The sequence below is a fragment of the Solea solea genome, chromosome 9 (genome assembly GCF_958295425.1).
Source record: "Solea solea chromosome 9, fSolSol10.1, whole genome shotgun sequence".
Lineage (NCBI taxonomy): Eukaryota > Metazoa > Chordata > Actinopteri > Pleuronectiformes > Soleidae > Solea > Solea solea.
This window is the reverse complement of record NC_081142.1, coordinates 21,212,677-21,232,303: the sequence shown is the minus strand read 5'-3', so window position 1 is coordinate 21,232,303 and position 19,627 is coordinate 21,212,677. Positions and strand designations below refer to the sequence as shown.

Genomic DNA, 19,627 nt, shown 5'->3' with positions numbered 1-19,627 from the left:
CACTTTAACTCTCCCGAAAGCCTCAGGGCCCCAGGTTGTGAACTGTAGTTTCAAAACAGAAGGGGTGAAGATGTCGGTGCTGTAGAGGATTATTTTCGACAAAAAAACAACACGAAGAAGCTGAACTACGCATGAAAATGAGAAGGAGCAAAATCTCATCAAAATACAGTCAAGGTAAAGCCTGAAAACAGAGGAATTTTAAGTTTCCCGGGAAGCTAACCATACACATACATCTCTTAAAGAAGAGTTCAAGAGAAAATGATTATAAAATAATACTTTTCATTTAAAGCACTGGGAGAAAATAACACTGGGAGAGAATAACATGTGATAAGAAACTCTAACTCTAACTCTAACTATCTATTCATAATTGGAAAGAGTTAGCTGAGAAACGTGCAGAATAGTAACATTTAGAGGGATGGCATCGTTTTAGTTCTGTAATGCTTGTTGTCATTATAAGTATGTTTTTTTTTCCCCCATTCTTGCTGTTGTGGACCAAATGACACAAGAACAACACAAACCTGCACTAAAGTAATAAAAAGAAAACCCTCGGTGATAAAGTAAACGTAACCTCTGAAGGATTAGTGTGTGTTTCATTGTCTTGCTTACAAACCGGCCTGAAGGAGTCCGTCTGAAACAATTATGGTTCATTAACGCCGGAGCCAGCACTTTCTCGAGGAGCTGCTGTGGATTAACGGCTTTAATCAAACACCAGCTGAGGTGGGATGGCTATTTTCACGACGTAGCCCCCAATTAAATTTCAACAGTCTCGCCACACGATATCAGTCAACTCGCGCTGCACCTCGAGAGACTGAGCCCCGAGTGAGCGCGAGACGAGAGGCGGCGCGATAAAATGAGACATTTATTGGGCACAAAATAAAACAGTCAACAAAACTGAGCCGAGCGCTGTCGCTCCCACTCATGTACCAGCAGCGGGGCAGAATCTACGGGAATGATAATGCAATCCTCTGCAACACTAAGGCAACGGGAAATCTGCCGTGACAGGAAAATGTCATGTTCATCCTTCAGTGTAATTATAGTGCGTCTGAACGTGTTGTGTCTCCAGAGAGGAGTCTTTCACTCTTTAAATATAACAAAATAAAACGATGTGTTGGCACAGGCAAGGTAAACAGACACGGTGTGGGCAAAAGTGTTTGGCCACACACCAAGTCAAGTATTTAATTCAGGTGTTTCAATCAGGCTGGAAGGACAATCTTAACACTTCACAAAGGACTATTAAGACACGGTTTGGTGTGGAAGAACTTGACTGGCCCCGAACAGAGCCCTGACCTCTACCACATTGAGCACCTGTGATGAAGCCAGACCTTCTCGTCCATCATCAGTGCCTGCCCTCATCATAAACGCTCCACAGAATGAGTCACTTGAGCAAAAAGCTATAAAACTCTGGAGGAAAGTCTTCCAAGACGATTGGAAGCTGTTAAAGCAGCAAAAGGGAGACCAACTCCACCTTAAAGTACTAAATGATGTATCTGAATACACCATTACAGTCCCAGTTGGTGTAATGTTCAGGCGTCCTGGAAATCAGAAATGTTCTTCACTGTTTTACTGTTAAAACATGCCTTTGGACCTTTACCAGATCAGTTTAATAATGGTTTTGGGTTCATGTTTGGTTATTTATTACACATTTACTGGATTCAGTTTGTGAAAAGTGAGGATTTCCTTTCCTCCATTTCATCTACCAGCTGATAAACGTTTTACAAAAACATGTATTAGGCATTTTAAAACTGCACTTTTGAGATTTAAGGATAACTAACGGATGAATTTAAACTACTGCTGTCAGTTAAACGCGTTATTAACGGCATTAACCCATTTTAACGGCGTAAATGTTTTTATCGTAAGATTAGCGTTCTTCTTGGCCGAGCAAACGTTGTAGTTTTTTTCACATGCTGTTGCAACAACTAGTAAAAAGTTAGAAAAACTACGACACCACACCGGACCTAGCTAGACCGCAAACAAAACAACTAGCACGCGAGCCGGCCAAAGAGTAGCAGGGTTAGCGCTTTGAGTGGATGGCGAGCGCTGTGCGCTTCTCCGTCTCCAACGCAGCCTGGATCAGTTCTCGACACACTCCCCACATCCAAGTAATGATGTATGCAGTGTTACCAATCAAGCTGGCAGACCCCCGCACTGTAGTAAGGTGACCACCGAAGACCGTTAGCTCCTTTAGCTGGGATTAGCTCGTTAGGGCAACAACACATTAAACCCCAGGACTCCAGGACTGCACTTTATTCACAGCATTGCAGGCTGATACTCAGCCTCTCTTATTATTGTGCGGCTCTCACAATAAGAGGTATAACTCAAAATATGCAGGGTGACAGAGATTTTGTCTCAATAAAAAAAAATGAAGGGACATTTAGAATAGATAACAATTAATTGCGATTAACTATGACATCAATGCGATGAATTGATTAATCGTGATTAAATATTTTAATTGTATGGCAGCACTAATTTAAACTGAACGTCATGACCTTAGTACCTTAGCTTCAGGTAGATTCTTCAAAGAATAACATTTTAAAAAACGCTGATGCTTGGAATGTCCTGTAAAAGACGACCCCCTTGGAACAAGGCGACTCTGGTTGTAGCCAAACAGGTGAGAGAGCAGAGCAAAGCTGCTGACGCTGAGAAATCCTTCACACCGCAGGTGTATTCACCTCCTCGTTCTGAGAAACACAATTATTATTTTAGTGTTAAACTGAATATTCTCTACAGACCCTTACCCTTTAAAAGTACACTATACAACAAACTTAATGTCCCTACATGCACTCTATCTGTGGGTCCATGATAAATGACCCAGTGTTGCCGTGGTTACATACCACATACACTCAGTCTAGTGTTAAATGAAAATTTAATAATAACTCCCAACGCGGCGGCTATCAGCATCTTAACTCTACATCGTGCATTTCGCTACAGGCTCATCTATCTTGACAAAGGGATGACTGGGATTCATTACGAGTATAATATACTGTTATTATGATAATGACACCATAATGAATAGAATAAGAACGATAATTATAATGCAATTATCATTTTTCATGCGGAAGAGGCAATAGGCCAAGTCGGCTCCCGTCGCTCTCTGCGGGAGGAACCAGCAACGGCTCGAAGCAACAAGCGTGGCGTAATTAGCTCTGCTCACTTTGACGTCACAGATGAAAGGAGGCGCGCGCACACACACACTCGTTAACGCCATATACATATGCCATATACATATGCCATATACATATGCAAATACACACACCGATGACGGAACTTTACACCAAACAGCCATAAATGCAAGACACAGCAGAGAAGAGTCGGCCCATGAAGAACATCTACTTAGCAACGATATGGAGGAATCATCAATGGCCTGATGCTGTGTTTCCATCATGGTACGGTCCAGTCGGGTACCATTTGGAATGGTAAATGACTGAGTTATGAGATGACTGTACCTTTACTTGGTAGGTGGGGTGTGGGCTGTGCCCAATGACCAATGACAGACCTTGTAACTGTGCGATGACACTGAACAATGACATTGAACGCAACACAACGGAGGACGTCCAGCAGCTCTTTTTCGTTTGTGGCCGTTTGTCTGAGAACAGACTGCCTGCGGGCATGAAGAAACACTTTGTGTGAGTGGAGCTACACTGACTGTACCGTTCAGAAGGAAAGGGTGCCAAAGAATGGAACGGTTGGGCCTGGTTGTTTTGGGACTATTCCGAATTGGAGACGCAAAACAATACGTAGCGTAAACCATTCAACTCAAGGGAAAACATGTCTATAAAGACCCCATCTGTGAGCCACCTACAGTGCTGTCCTGAACTCTCTTCCAATCAATCGATCAATCCAGACAGTGGACCTGTACACATGGAAGTTTAGGAGAATCAGCAATCCGGGAATTGGCTTTTTATTTATATGGAATGTTCAATTTGGGAGCAGGAAACGGGTCCCAGAGTAAAAAATTAAAAACCTCAATATGCCACCCTTCCATTTCTGTGTACAGCCAATACGCCAATTCTCAAACCTAACCCTTAACCCCTGCTAACCGTGTGGAGAGAGTGTATTTCTGTGACAGCGCCACAAACAGGCCTGGCATATGTGATATGTGATATATGATGATATTTGTCGAAATGATGCCTTGTTTATGGAAAAATGTTTCTTAGGCATGTGTCTCTCATGTGACCCTAATGACCCTTTTGTCCACCTTGACTCAGTCGAACTTAACAACCTGAAACTGAGGCTGAACACCTGGATTTCTCCACCAGTTAGTCAGAACATAAGAAGCGTCTTGAGAGGATGAGAGGTCAAATGTCTACAACTTAACTCCAAATCTTTTTTCCTTTGCCCCCTCCCTCGCCAAATTCCTCAATCTCCATTCTTTACCCAAAGTCATTTTTTTTGAAGGAAGAGATACTGCCGTTTGATTTCTTTCCTTTTCTTTTCTGGACATTATCGATCGTCAAACACAATCTAAGAGAGAACGACTCTTTTGCATCTCCTCTGTTTACAGCCTCACATCGAAATCTGAAGCCTGACAGCAGGAGACGCTCATCAATCACACGACAGCTCAGACACAGTGCTATCGTCTCGCCCACTCTACAGCTACGTACAGGTCCTTTCCAGTGACCAAAACTTACTCAGCCGCAAAGAAACGCAAAACAAAGGGAAGAGTCAAAAAGAGTCCGACAATGGACCGCAACAAAACACAATATGAGGGATGGAGAGACGGCCTCAGGTCGTCTGTCACAAATGAAAAGAGTTTGTCTGTTCATGCTCATCTGATGAGAGGAGCTGGAGAGGGAGAGCTGTGAAAGACAAGTGACCACACACACACACACACACACACAGAAACACACACCAATTCCCTGGCCAGACAGAGCCATTATAACTGATGTATTAAATTAAAGTGTGTGTGTGTTTTATAACACTTGTTGCAAAAGAGGCCAATCATGTCAGTCGCTTGAAGGCAGGGAAGAAGATATACCTGCTTCTCTCTCGATCTCCCACACACACACACACAGAGAAAGAGAAAAAGAAAAAAATAAGACATGAAAAGGTAGAACCCCTCATCAATTTTTAATCTCGCTTCATTATAGTGTGAATGATTAAAGTGGGAGGGCTGTGGTGAGAGTCAGACTCAGTCTCTCAGACTGATGAGGACTGTGAGTTTCCTGACTGGCTCACCATCTCTCTGTCTTCACCCTTCTCTATTTCTGGATTTAAATTGACAACAGTGAGGAATTTGTGATGATAGCAGGACAACTAAGTGTTTTTTTAAGGGAAAGATAATGAACCATTTACAGTATATACTGTATGCTTTCATATATTTTGTATTTCCCCAGGTACAGATCATTAAAAATACAAATTCAAGTCACAATCGCACTAAAAGCATTTAATAAAACGACATATTCTTCAGAGAACGCATCAGGATAATTTGAGGAAATCTGCTCCTCTTCTCTGTAATAAATTTACAGAGAATAATAAAATTATATATATATATATATATAAACCAAGCTGGGAACTAAAGTTAAAATTCCATTCCCAAAAAAAATCATAATTCAGCATCTGTCCTGCAGTGACAGATGCTGAACCTTTTGGTCTGACCCTCAGTGTCTACAGAGGAAACAGAAGCACATTAACAAAACTAACCAATCTCCTCCTCTTCTCCTCTCTCTACCTGAGGTATTAACCGCTGGGATAATTTAACTTGCAGAGACGGTATTTTCCCTAAGCAGCACAAAAACTCTCACGAATATTTGAAACGTGGCTCATGCCTGTGCGCAGCTGAAACCCTCTTCATCGCGAGTCCACACCTCCCATCTCTAACATCTCTAATACTGATGAGGCGCGGCCGTAGACGATATGAATAATTCCACACCATCTCCGCTGAATCCAAAACTGATTACAATTCTGTAAACAAGGAAGGAAGAAAAAGAAATCAAGGCGGGGGGTGGGGCGCTCTGCCCCAGACTGTTCAATAGAAGAACAATTACCTCGGCCTCAGCACTTCACACAGACTGTGAAGCTGGGCGCTTTGAAATCTCTGTTCCTTTTCTTTTGCACTTTCATTTAGTTGTAAAGCAATGAAAACGTCTTATTTATCCATTTGTTGAGAATATAAATGCAAAGAAGAGAGCTTTTGTCACATAAACTGTGTATAAAAATGGACGCAGTCCCTGGGTTTGACAAGTAAAGCCCAGGTGGTAGGATGAAAGTAGCAGTTCGCCACTAGGGGGCGACTCTACCTGTTGCAAAAAAAAAAAAATCAGATTTGAATTTAAGTCTGTGGAAGTCATTCTCACTTTATTTACAATGTCAGCAAACGGTTTCCTGCGCAGGTAAATATGTCAACCGCTAGTTCCAGCTCTCCTTCAATGGAACATTATGTCCATTTTACAAATAGCGGACACGAGTGTGACTGACAGCTGGTATCATCTAATACAGAGGGGTCAAACTGGCGTCTTTATAACAGTAATAATAAGACATTCAGTCATAATTATCACAGGATTGAATGCATTACATATAACATTCAATTACATATATATATAAGCTTGTTTGGTCTTTTAATTACAGTTGTCCACATTATAATTTAGGTTATTTTAATTAAATACATGTCTCTGTTTTTGATATGAATAGATTCGTTTTGCATCATAAATGTGTTTTTATTGTCACTCCATATCAAAACAAACACTTTTACTATTTCAATTCTGGGAAACATCATCATGAATATCTTAATTGTGATATCATGGCGGTTTAATTTGAATTTGAATTCTGTGTTTCTTTCCAAAAGCACACCCTGTGCATTATTGATCATGCCTCAACTCTGATTCAATATTTGCAACAAATACATCCACATCTCCATAAGCAGCAGACTGAAGTCTTTCTTTGCTCTGTGACATTATCTACAACAGGCTTCACAAACATCCATCACATGAAGAAGAATGACATCTATTCTCGCCGCTGCCTCAAAACCTGCCAACGGCACATGGCGGGTTCAAATTAGAGGGAGGAAATGTGAAACATGTTTTCCCCTCGTCATCTCAGTTACAGCCAGCGTTACGGTAAATATCGTGTTTACCCCCCTCCACATGCATGCATGGGATGATTTCCCTCCTTTTGCTGGCCCTTTATGAAGCATTCTGGGAAAATACTGACCAAACTAGACGCAGCAGAGGCAAAAAATTACATAACTTTACATATATATATATATATATATATATATATATATATATATATATATATATATATATATATATATATACTGTATATATATATATATATATAGATATTTATATAAAGTTATGTCATTTTTACATATATGTGTATATATGTGTATATATATATATACACATATATGTAAAAATGACAAAACTTTATATATATATATATATATATATATAAAGTTATGTAATTTTTACATATATGTGTATATATATATATATATACACATATATGTATATACAGTATGTAGAGAGAGAGTTAAAGCATCAGGAGTATGAAATGGTGGATTTTTCAGCAGTTATAATATGGTGTTCTACAACATTTTTTAAATATTAAGAGACATAATACTAACATGATGTGTAAAAAAGTAGGTTTCTATTGCCCGTAGTGTGAAACTAGACTTGGGAGGTAAAATGCAGAGCAGACAGCAGGTGGTTGTGTCCAGACATGTTTGGGTGCCTTCGCTCCCCCTCTCTACCGAAGTCACCCGATCAATAATTCATTCAGCCATTTGCCACATCGCTGCCTGTCTGAACCCATGACCCCCCGGAGAGCGCGTGAGCGTCTAAGAGTCAAAGGTACAAGTGTAACTATACGAATGGAGAGGTCGAGTTAATGAGGCAGCAGGAGAACAATATGTGTCCCACTGCTGGATTTTTTTCTTTAAATTTTACATTTCTACCCAATATCCATACGTCTTCATTCTCATTCTTGTGAGTGTAACAGAGCGACAGACTTTGCCTGTGCTTTTATGGGAACATGTGTGTGTTTTTAAACGCTTGCCCTCATCAGGCACTGCCTAAAACTAACCACATTCACAACCTGGAGACGGTGATCATCAGGCCCACCGTTTCCTCATTTCTGCCAGGTGGATCTTTGTCACTGGGTTTTGTTGGAACAGGGAAAGACTTCGACATTTTCTCTCACTGGCTTGATATCAAACGTGAAAAAAAAACCCCAGACCAAATAGGAATATGGCAGGCAGTAAATCAGAAGGATGACAGGCCTCACAAGTGAGACAAACGCTGCTTATTTGAGTTAGTGAGATAATATGAATGAATGTGGGGTTTCTTCTCATCCGGCGCGTCTCATTTTAACTTGACACATCAATGACCGACTAAAAACTGCAGATAGATCAGAGGCATCTCTTATCTTTCTCATGCAGTTTTCCACAGAAGGAGCTGTTTTCTTTGAGGCCGATGCCGACTTTCAACGTGTCTGAAACACATGAGGAAGCTACAGAAGGAAACAGGGGAAACAGGCGGGCAGATGTGGCGGAGACAGGGCTTTCAGCTGCCGAGTGTGATTCAGGATCGGTTGTGCGCTCGTGGCACCTTTAGATCACGAGAGCCACATGTTCCGTATCATGGACCACACCAAGCTGCCCTTGCTGCTGCTGCTCAGCACGGCCTCCAGCTCTGCATCATGGGAACATCAAAGCAGACGGCAAACGTCCAGATGTCGCCACGCGGCAGAAATCTGGTCGGAACATGAACGCCGGGGCTTTGCGGAAAGTCCCGGCTGCCTCCAAATGTCGATGGGCGTTTGTGTGAGTAATCAGGATAATGGAAGACTAATCTGACCGAACAGCGGCATTCAACAGGTCGCCAGTCCAAATGTTCCGACTGTAGTGCTGTTTGGCTCAGACCGTTAAATGTTTGAGGTCAGGGGGATTAATTGCTCCACTTTTAAAGCCCTTTTTTCCCTTCTGGTGCGGGCGGGGTCAACAACAACAACAACTTCCTCGCAAGGCACAGGACGCACTTAGTGTGTAGCCTTTTGTGTGCGGCAAGCGCATTAAAAGACACCGAGCACAATAAAAGACGAGACCATAGTTTACGTGTGTCATTATCTGGAAGTGACAAACATATTCAGGTTTTACAGCTCAGCCATGAGGGAAGGCCATTTTATATTAGCTGTGTTGTTTCAGTGGTTTGCTGCTGACTCTGACACTATATTAGTAACCTTGGGTCACCTCATCCCCACGTTACACATACTCATTGCTGGAGTCTTGGTATATATATATATATATATATATATATATATATATATATATATATATATATATACACACGTATATCCACCTTGGTGTCTCTTCTTGGTCCTGGCCTACAGTCAGCTTCACTTTCTGCTTGTTTCCAAGACTTTTCTGCCATCACTCACTTTGTCAGCTGGACTGAGGTCAAAGGAGAATGTTTTTCACCAGCCAAGCAATCTTCACAGTTTGGGCCAGAGAGACTTTGCTGCTTCGTCTACAGTTTTAGAATAAATGGTTCTCTACGTTGTCCATAAACTCCGGGAGCAGTTGCCGGTTCACTTTAGAGTCTTGAGGCCCATTTGTACTCGCTGCGCTGAATGACGGGCGGAGCCTTCCGTCGGTACTTTCGCGTTCATCCATTACGGGGGCGCAGTGTACAGACGACGATGATGGGGCATTTGAAACCGGCTGCCAGGCACTCGGCTTCCATCACTGGCGCACTGTGGGATGAGGGATGTTTGATTCGAGGGGCTGTCCCGTGAAGCAAGTTGTAAAAAACACAGACGTTAAAAAGGAATCCTCTTTTTTCTGTGATAAACTTTCCGTTCCAGTCCAGTGCAGTGTGTCCAACTCCACTCTTAAGGTGCCAGACCACAGTGTTATATCGATACCTTTAAATCTCCTGACAACCCGAAACGCAAGAAATTGCCTAATCCGAAATTTCCAAATGGAACCAAGGAAAGTTAAACCTCGTTACGTGGAGGAAATGGGGTTTAAGTGCGAGGCAAATGCACCCCCGTGTCCCTGCAAGTGACAGACTAAGCTTGTTAAGACGCGCATTGATTTGGCTGCTGCTTCCTCGCTGCCAGGCTGAGTCGTTAACCCGAGCCTCACACCACATACGCCTTTAATGGGGAAACTGATACTAGTCAGCAGCATCGGCTCTGCTTGGTTGGACTGGGTGCAAACACGGCCTTAAGTTGGCAATGACAAGCCCCAGAGGACGATTAACTAATAACGACAGGAGGGAGGGAAACCGCAGAGCAGGAGGGAGGCGAAGCGAGAAATATTGAACCTCAAACTAGACTCGGCAAGTCAGCAGTTTAAAAGACAGTGTTTAATACCTAAAGGGGGACATTTTATTTGTTTAAAAGACTTCTTTTAACACTAAATAAGGGGAATCGATGAAGGGTTTATGGGTCTAAATGCAACACATGAGCTTATTTTGTCATTTTATGAGCATTAATCGATGCCTGTAGCAAAAAAACAGACAGAAGACTTATTTTAGACATTGTGCAGTAGCCAGTTTGTGTATTAAAGTGGCTCATTGTTCTACGCAGGTCCTGATCATCTTCGATTAGACTTAGTTTCAAAGGGAAATAAAGATTTCTAGGAAACCCTGATATCAGTACAAACCCAAAAATCCACAGTGAGTGACACAAACAAGCAAACGCTTAACATAATAAGTGACTGCAGCAGTAACAGATACCTCAACTACTGCCAAATCCATACTGTGCGCTTTGCAAAAATAAAATAATCCATGCGTCGTCTTCTTAGAATTGAGCCGCGTCATAAAGATTTAGTTCAAACTTTAAACTACACAAGAACTGCAACTGAAAAGCTGCTCCTCCTTCTTCCCCACACGTCTTTAATGTTTAATGATTCCTGATCTCCAGCATCTTATGAGGAGGTAAAAGGGCCAAGGGCAGGACAACCCACACAACACAAACATATCAATTCAGGGCAGGGACCAAGGAGGATATACAGCGAGATGTGTGACATTTGGAAGAGGGCAGAGCACTGACAAGCGAATAAGGTTACAGTGAGCGTCTGTGAGAGAAATGCAGAGGATATAAAAGAAAAAGAGAAAAGTGACAAACAGAGAATATTAAATGAAGAGGCTATTACTAAAGAAAAGTGTCCAGAAGAGGTTAATAAAGAAGCTTTGGAAGAAACACTTGACCTTGGGGGGACAAGATGCTCAAAGTACTGCAATGAAATGATCATTTTCTAACACACATCGCCAACAACAGCTTTATCAAAATAAATAGGCACGTAGATGTCTGCTGATGTTCACACCCTGTGTCGGAATGGCCCGGTTGTTGAGACGTTACACAGGCTGCTCTGGGTATAGTTCAGAAACTGCTGATCTACTGGGAAAAATATCACAAATAACCGTCTCCAGGATTTACGGGTTTCCAGAACAGAATCAAATATCCAGTTTTCCGGGAGCGAAAGTGCCTTGTTGATGCCAGAGTTCAGAGGAAAGTAGGAACACCGATTCAAGAGGATAGAAGGGCAACGGTAACTCAATGAAGACCATCTCTGAAGTCATGGGCTACAACAACAACAGAACACTTTCTTAGGAACGGTTTCTGAATGATGTATAAATAAAGTATTCATTTTAGTGCAGGTAGGAGTTTCTGCATTTGCACGGCCTTTATTATTATTTTTTTTTACAGAATCATACATATAAGAGTTTTCAGCGACAAGAACAAAAACTAAAAATGCAATAATTGTCCAACACTCTCTCTGCGTCTTAAAGAAGCTTTTCTCCAGGCATGCAGAGGTCAAATATTAAGTCCTTTCTTGCCTGATCATTTTACACAGATTTATATTAAATGCAATCACTGAATCGTGAGATTGGGGGTGATCTTTTTTTTTTAATTGTTAACAATATCAGCGTGGAGAGGCGTTTAACACATGATTCATTGAAACAAGTCAATGTCAAGGGCAGTTTCACTGTATTCTAAAGGATCGGAATTCTCTGACGTCGATTGAAGCGGTCAAGTATGAATTAAAGTCGATTTTTCTTTTTTTTATTTAAACCATACGTTTATCTTGACTGTAATGAGAGGGTGAAGAAATCAGTGTCAATGTCACAAAAGAGGAGGAGGAGAAACATTAAAAAGCAGAGGAAGAGGAAAAGAGACAAGGAGGTAAATAAAAGTATGGGGGAAAAAAAACTTGTACTTATAGCCACGGAAATGTTTCAGGTAATTTCTCGCAAATGTTAAAAATGCAGAATTGATATAGGATGTAATAAAAGGGTGCAGCCCATTGCTTATTAATCAGTGACCATAAACCATGAAATCACGGCTAGAATTTAGCCAGTGACCTTTGCGGTAAATATACAGTATACTGTACGTCTGCACATCTGAGTCATAAAATAACTCCCAGGCACTGGAAGAAATGTAATGTCTTGTGCAGACAATTAAAGGAATACTTCACCCATTTGCATTTAGCTTTGAATATCTAGAATAGGGGTAGCATTATTGAAAAATTGGGCTTCCCATCCTCAGTTTCGCCTGAGTCGAGATTGGGAAGCACAATTTAAAAAATAAATAAAATACTACCCCTATACTCGTAATATTCCTAGTATTCCTTTAATCTTGAAATGAACAGGTAAAAGCTTCCAGTGGAGGTAGCACGTCTCAATCCAGGACCCTGACAAATGTCTGAGGGCTGCACGACATCTCCAAGTGGACTTGGAACCAGCTCCGTTCAGATGATCATCATTTCTGAGAGAGTCTGAAATGTCACTGTATTTTTGCTTTTTTTTTGAATGCGTGCTGTTGGTCAGTCCGCTGGAAGTGTCCTCCCCTCCGAGTATGCAGCTGCATTTTTAGATTGAGTCACGAATCGTCAGGTGCATTTTCAAGTCTGACCCTGCAAAGTTTGCTTTCAGAGCAACTTCAGAGATTAAGAGGATCAATTACCCCCCCCCCCCCCCCCCATGTGGTGTTTTCCACATATTGATTTTGGATCAGGACCACATTTGGTACCTTTGAGTGACTTGGCACAATTTTACTGACAAACTTAATCAAATCCCAGATGGAATCTATGTTTGAGCTTTAAATACAAACAGGGGAGTTCATATTATCGACTTTCGCTAGATTGGTAAGATCCTATCGGGGCTGAAGCTCTTAGCCGCTGCAGTTTAAACCTCGGCAGCATCTGCTGCAACCAAATACCGGACTGACCGCACCAATCTGACCCGGAGTGCTGCTCTGACAGACCTCATGAAAGAAAAACTCTGTGGCTTTTCCTTGTGAAACCAAATGAACACTTTAATATGGCATGGAGCCTGGAGGCCATACACAAAGCCGGGTTTAAACAAACAAGACCAATTTTTGGCTGTCATCTGTGTGAGCTGCTGTTCCCTGCACGAGGGGAGAGTTTCTGCTTGCGGGGATGGAAAAAAAAAGGGGAAACAGACAGCGTTCCTCGCGGTCCGACTAATCCCGGCTTTACATAAATTAAAACACGGGGGAAATGTGTGGACAACAGTGCGATTACGCTCTGACTACCAACAAATAGCGAGGAGACAAAAAAAAACGAGGGCTGCCAGCCAGAAGTCAAGGACGGAGCAGTTCGACGTTGCACTGGGATGACGTAGAAAACAAAGTTTGTCCGGTTTGTCTAAAAATAGTCTTTGATTCTTTTATCTTCACACACACAAAGTGACTGGAACCAAGTCCAAAATGTGTCTCAGGTGTTCATCGGTCCTCGCCAGAGGAGTCACGTCTCACAACATCAAGGACAAGAGCTCGTCAGTCTGCGGCGGGGGAAACAAAATCCTTTGGTCGTGTGCCGGACGGCGACGCTTTCCCGATCCTGACAAATCGAAAGCTGTGCCCCTGAAGTCGCTCTACGGGAGGATGTCGTGAGCGAGTGTTCGCTGTGAGAACCAGAGGAGCACGTCCGACTTCACATTATGTCCTGATAGCTACGTGACGGAGCGCTCGCACACACGTACACAGACAGATAGACTTTGTGTAATAACTCCTTCGCGACCTTATGAATCCCAGTTTGAAGACGTCTGTGAGGGAGTGTGTGTCCGTGCGTGTGATGTGATGTACGGATAAAAACCTTGGTGCGTGTAATGAAAAAGAAAAGGTAAAGGAAGGAAAACAAAAGGAGGAAAAAGGAAAGCAAGAGCTTTTAAGCTTTACAGAGATTTACGGACGATGAGATTACAGACGTGACCGTAATCTCACACGACACTGTTATTGTTATCAAGAAGAGTTGAGACTGAACATGAAGCAAATCTTTGTCTCCTTGTGTTAGTGACAGACAACAGAGGACTATACCAGAGTAAGACAAAATGTCCAAGCTTATCATGTGTGCTTATTCATGTGTGTGTGTGTGTGTGTGTGTGTGTGTCTCGCTAACAATCCACATCTTTAGAAGTTAGCTGTAGGCAAATGGCCTTAGGAATTTCACTTTCACCTTAACTTAATCAAGTTCAGCGACCTACAGCCAACTTCTGGAGTCTCTCGAAAGAATTTCGACTGACGGCTCTGAAAGCAGTTTGTATTCCGCGCGTCTGCGCAATATCATAGCGCATGGTTTCCGAAAATATACTATACTACACTACATTGATATCAACTGTTGGGGAATATTTAGATAATTTGTCTCGGTGCATGTCCTCACACATAGCGCCGTTATATACATATTATAAAACGAATCAATGATTATTAGACTAAAACAATGGAATATGCCAATTCTGATATGTTCGTATACTCAAAACGGACGGAGCAACATAACAAAGACAAGTCAGCTTACCGTTTTGATATGATATGTTTGTAGTCAAGCTGTGATATGCAAACTGTTGCTGGCAAACTTTGCATTTGACTTTTTTTATCGCCATCTAAAATGACACACTCAAAATGAAATGAAACCACCGGACGTTCTTTAATCTTTCTGTCTCCTGTGGGTTGGGCTAATCCAAACTACCGAAAACAAGACATAGACTGTATGAAATGAACATGGCAAAAAGTCAACTTATCAGAATTTGAGTCGACCCAGAACGTAGCGACTCATAAATCTTTACTCTTTACTCTTGTGTTCCCTGCAGACGTCTGTCTGTGCAGCTTTAAAGTAAGAATGAATTAAAAGTCACGTCAAACTGTGACCGTATCACCGTTCCAGGATTAGAGCAGCGATGGGACTATAATTACACATAAAGAATAAGATATTTCCATTGGAGAGATTCAGATTTAAGACGTGTACCACGCCATACAAAATGTCTTCCTTTCTGCTGTTCTTTTATTTTGTCTTCATCCTCTTGTTAAATTAAAGGAGCTGCATGTGTTTGAAAAATTCAATATATCGAGTCATAAAATGTCATCAGGGATTAACGGAAGTTGGATAGTACAAGACAGTTTGAAGTCACAGCCTGCCAGTTCTGCTTATGATGAAGTTCTGTGCTAAAAGTGTACAAGTCTTTTGGTTCTTTTGTTGTTTTTATTTTATAATCTGACACATCATTATTATTATTTATTTAGCTCTTTGATTTATTTGCTGTGATCCTGGCTCCACATTTCACACTTTTGTTTTTGTGTTCTTTGTAAATGTTTTGAGACTTAACTCCATTATTATTCAGTAACATTTGCTTCATGGTCAGGTTGAAGGGACCAATTATTCCAATTATGAAAATGAATAAAATAAAAATGAATGAACGTAATTAATGAAAGGTTGACTGGGTGTCATATAAAAATAGTGGGCCATTGTTTATCTGGGATACTGGCAAATCCTTCTCTATATACTGTTGAGTGTTTTTGTTTGAAGTGAGTGAACGAAAATAGTAGAAAGCTATTGTGTTTGGACGGATTCTTTAGGGGAAGAGCCGCTGTATGCGTTTACACTGCTATTTCGTCTCCCAGACAGTCGGGTGTCGTCTGTCTGTTGAGCACATTGAGCAGCCTCACCGTCTCCTCGTCTGTCCCCCAGCCAAAGCTCACGTCCTCCCCGCCCTCGCCCTCGTCCTCCCCCTCATCGTCATCGCTGTCGTCTGTGTTCGACTCGTACTCCGAGGCGATGCCCGACTCGCGGAACCTGGCAAAGTCATCGGAGAACAACTCCGTCGTGCCCTCGCACACCCCGGGGCTTTTGATCTCTAGCCTGTTGGGCTTAAGCGGCGGGGGAGGCGAGGGACGTTGAGGAGTCGGCAGAGGCCCCGGGGGCCCCGGGAGGAAACGGAAACGCTCCAGTTTGAGAAGACACTGGTCCCTACCTAGCGGGCTTCCGAGAGTCCCGTTGGAAGACGAGAAGACGTTGCTGGTCCAGTCGCTGTTGCCGAGCACGGGCAGGTTCAGAGCCGTCACATCGGGTTTCGGGGTCGTGGCGTCACAGATCACGGGAGGAACTGTGGACCTGAAGGTGATCTCCAGCAAACTGTCCTGGGAGCCCACTGGAGAGACGAGACCCAGGGGAAAAAAAGCAAGATGAGTGATGAATGAGCAGATGATATTTCTATCATATTCACAGTTGCCACCGTTCATTTAAATTCGTCTCCCGTCACCTCCTCCTGCTGCTGGATCGGAGCAGAATAATATATGTGACACAGATATCTGTGAATGGCAGCTCTTCAGAAAGCCTGACTAAATCAATCCTTCTCTAACTAATAAATCACTTTTTTTGTAGTGGGTATGAAAAAATAAAACATATGAATAATAATAAAAAAAACGTGTTTCAAAGCATTTCGTCATCACTGAGACGACACGCTCACACATGCACTGCATAGCCTTCTTTTTTTAGAATTTAGACCGACAGAAAAAAACCTTTATTGTTGTGAGGCAACAATGTCAGCCACTGTACCACAGTGTGGCCCATGAGTAATTCAATTTGATACAAATGAAGTCAGACTGTACTTTAAAAATGTATTTTAAAAGTCTTATTTTAGTCAAACTAATACAATAATCCGTTTTTCCTAATGTCATGTAAACATACTGAGTGAGTGAATGAGGGCAATTAATGTAAAAATAGATGCAGATACAGGGATTCCATCCCATAACTTTGAATGAAACGGTGCTGGTCAAGGGAGGGAGGGAGGGAGGGGTGGGTGTGCTGTTTAAGTTACATTAGACATTAAAAATTATGATCCAAGAAATCCAGCTGAAGTAACAGATAAATACATTAAAAGATACTCTGACAGGCATTTTACAGCTTTGGAAAGGCTGAAGCCACCGGCTAAATTATCATTTGTTGTGACAGTCGTAAACAATGGAATAATAAAACTCTCTCTCCGAGGAAAGAACGGCTCCTGTCCGGCGCAGTATGATTCAGGGAGCCAGTAATGCTTCTTACGCAGCTCGTTATATTATATTTTTCTTTTTTTTTTTTTTTCACTCTGCCCAAAGAAGTAATCAAGTCAAAGCAGTTAAAAAGTTTCACTCTAAATATTGTGTCATCCAGTTGCTTGTTGTTGGAGCATAAATGTAACAGAAAGTTTGCACTGCAATAACAAACATTTGCATTCAGTTGATCAGCGTGAATGGGAATATGCGAATAGGAATAGCGAGCAGACAGGAACAGCATAGATGGGATAGCATCAAAATAATAACAATAATATACATAGACATGGCACTGAAAATCCCAAGGGAAGACTCCTACTAATAATTAGGGATGTCCCGACCCGATCACGTGATCGGAAATCGGGGCCAATCATGTGGTTTCAGAAGTGATCGGAATCGGACGTTACATCCATATATATATGTATATTTATTCTTATTATTTTTTATTATTATCAGACCTATAATATTTCAACAGGAATTGGAAACTGTTCTCATACACATGTGCTTGCCTCCGGAGCAGTGCTCACTTTAGCAGATACTCTCCCTTGTGGCCAAAAGGAGAGAGCACACCTCTCTGTATGTGCTACTTCTCATCACAGAAGCTGGAGCACAGATACTATTTTGTGAGCTACACTGCTACACAGAACAATACATATACAATACATGAAAACATTATAACCCCTTAACATTTGAAATGAAATAACTTCTAAAAGAAATTCTTGTATCATTTATTGTCCTTACACTAGTGTAGTCATATTTCCATCATCTGTTGTTGTTTTGTTTTGTTTTTGAAATAACAGTTTGCAGTGCAGTTGCAGTAAATACAGTTTCATCGTTGCATAGTCCATTTTAGTCAGGAGGCTACTTTTAGTTGTAATGTTTAATTTTTAGATTTTATATCCTGGCCATGCATACATTAATTGTTACTTGATTGTTCAAGCTACCTCACAGAAATGCTCTGTTTATAAGTGTTAAATGATAAAGTAAGGTGAATAAAATAAAAAATAAGGGACATCCTGGATCTGTTTCTTCGCTCTTCTTAATTTTTTTAATGTATTATAGAAGTATCGGATCGGGACTCGGTATCGGCAGATACTCAAAATCAAATGACTCGGAGGCAAAAAAACCCTGATAGGGACATCCCTACTAATAATCCTACTTTACATTTTCCTGAAGAGGTAAGAGTGGGTCAAAATATCGGTTTGATGATATATCGTTGTGTATATACTGTAAAATCCACTCACTTATGTTTGGTCCAGACATCTTGGTCTCCAGCTCCTGGATCTGTTTCACCAGCAGGGAGATGTGCTGCAGCAGGTCTTTGTTCTGCAGCAGCAGCTGATGAACTCGAGCCTGAGCCTCCAGACGAGCTGTGGCCTCTGCGCTCAACTGGTCCTTCAACAGGTGCACCTGCACACGAGAGAGGAGGGAAATGATTACACACGTCACATCATCACCGCACATATAACAGGTACTGAAACTCCCACACATGACAGGTGACAGCTCCACTGCAAGGCCAAGGTCGAACCGCGTTGACCTTTCAAACATTTTAGTCTGAAAATGTAAAAGTCTTCCCGGCAGCAACATTTTCTCTAAATAAACAGATTTTGACCAAAATCAGGGAAAGGGAGGAGCAGTTTTTATGTCATTGATAAGTCATACGTTGATTTTATGTTATTAATAATTTGATCATTTATATCAGTGTAAATCAAAGAGTGATAGCCTTGAATTAATATACAGTTAAACAGTTTACATTTTAGTTGTAATGCACCACTGGAAACTGCTCATGGCAAGTTTGATGGAATGCTTCTTGTACACTGTTCAACAGCTGCGAATTTGCTTTGGGGTGATGGCATAAAAAATGCCCACAGCACCTTTAAAATGCCCAAAAAAAAGTATGTGTAGCGCATGAGTCGACTCCTATGACGTCTACTGTGTGTTTCTCTTTCAGAGAAACCGGGAAATTGCACACATCAAAAGCAAGCATAGAAGTCATTTAGACTTTTAGACCTTGTAACTAATTCATCAGGATCCGGCTGAGTCAGCTCAGCAAGTGGCAGTGATTGATGGTTTTATTCTCCATTTTCACTGCACGGTAATTAATCACAGTAAGTGTCAAGAAAAAAACAAAACAAAACAAAACAAAAAAACACGGAACGTTGGAAAGTTTTGCACTTTCGGAGACGAGTTCATCAGTCGGTGACATTTCGACAGGGAAATGTCAGGAGACAGAGCAGCGCTGCTCCTTGTAACATGAGGGGTTTGATAAAAGCAAATGTTATGTTTTACAGTCATCACAGTTGTTTTAAAACAGTTAAAGACACACTTGTGCCATTTCAAGCACACAATTCTCCAACTG

General features: G+C 41.6%; 1 protein-coding gene across 2 annotated transcripts in view; it reads right to left on the bottom strand.

Moving 5' to 3' along the window:
• Positions 1 to 19,627, bottom strand: part of LOC131465483 (carboxyl-terminal PDZ ligand of neuronal nitric oxide synthase protein-like) — a 165,048-nt gene that overhangs the window by 11,416 nt on the left and 134,005 nt on the right. For both annotated transcript variants that reach the window (XM_058638195.1, XM_058638197.1), the window contains exons 9-10: positions 18,513 to 18,678; positions 16,209 to 16,385 (exon numbers count right to left, since the gene is read on the bottom strand). In XM_058638195.1, the coding sequence (XP_058494178.1) occupies positions 16,209 to 16,385; positions 18,513 to 18,678 (343 nt within the window). The remainder of the gene's footprint in view (positions 1 to 16,208; positions 16,386 to 18,512; positions 18,679 to 19,627) is intronic.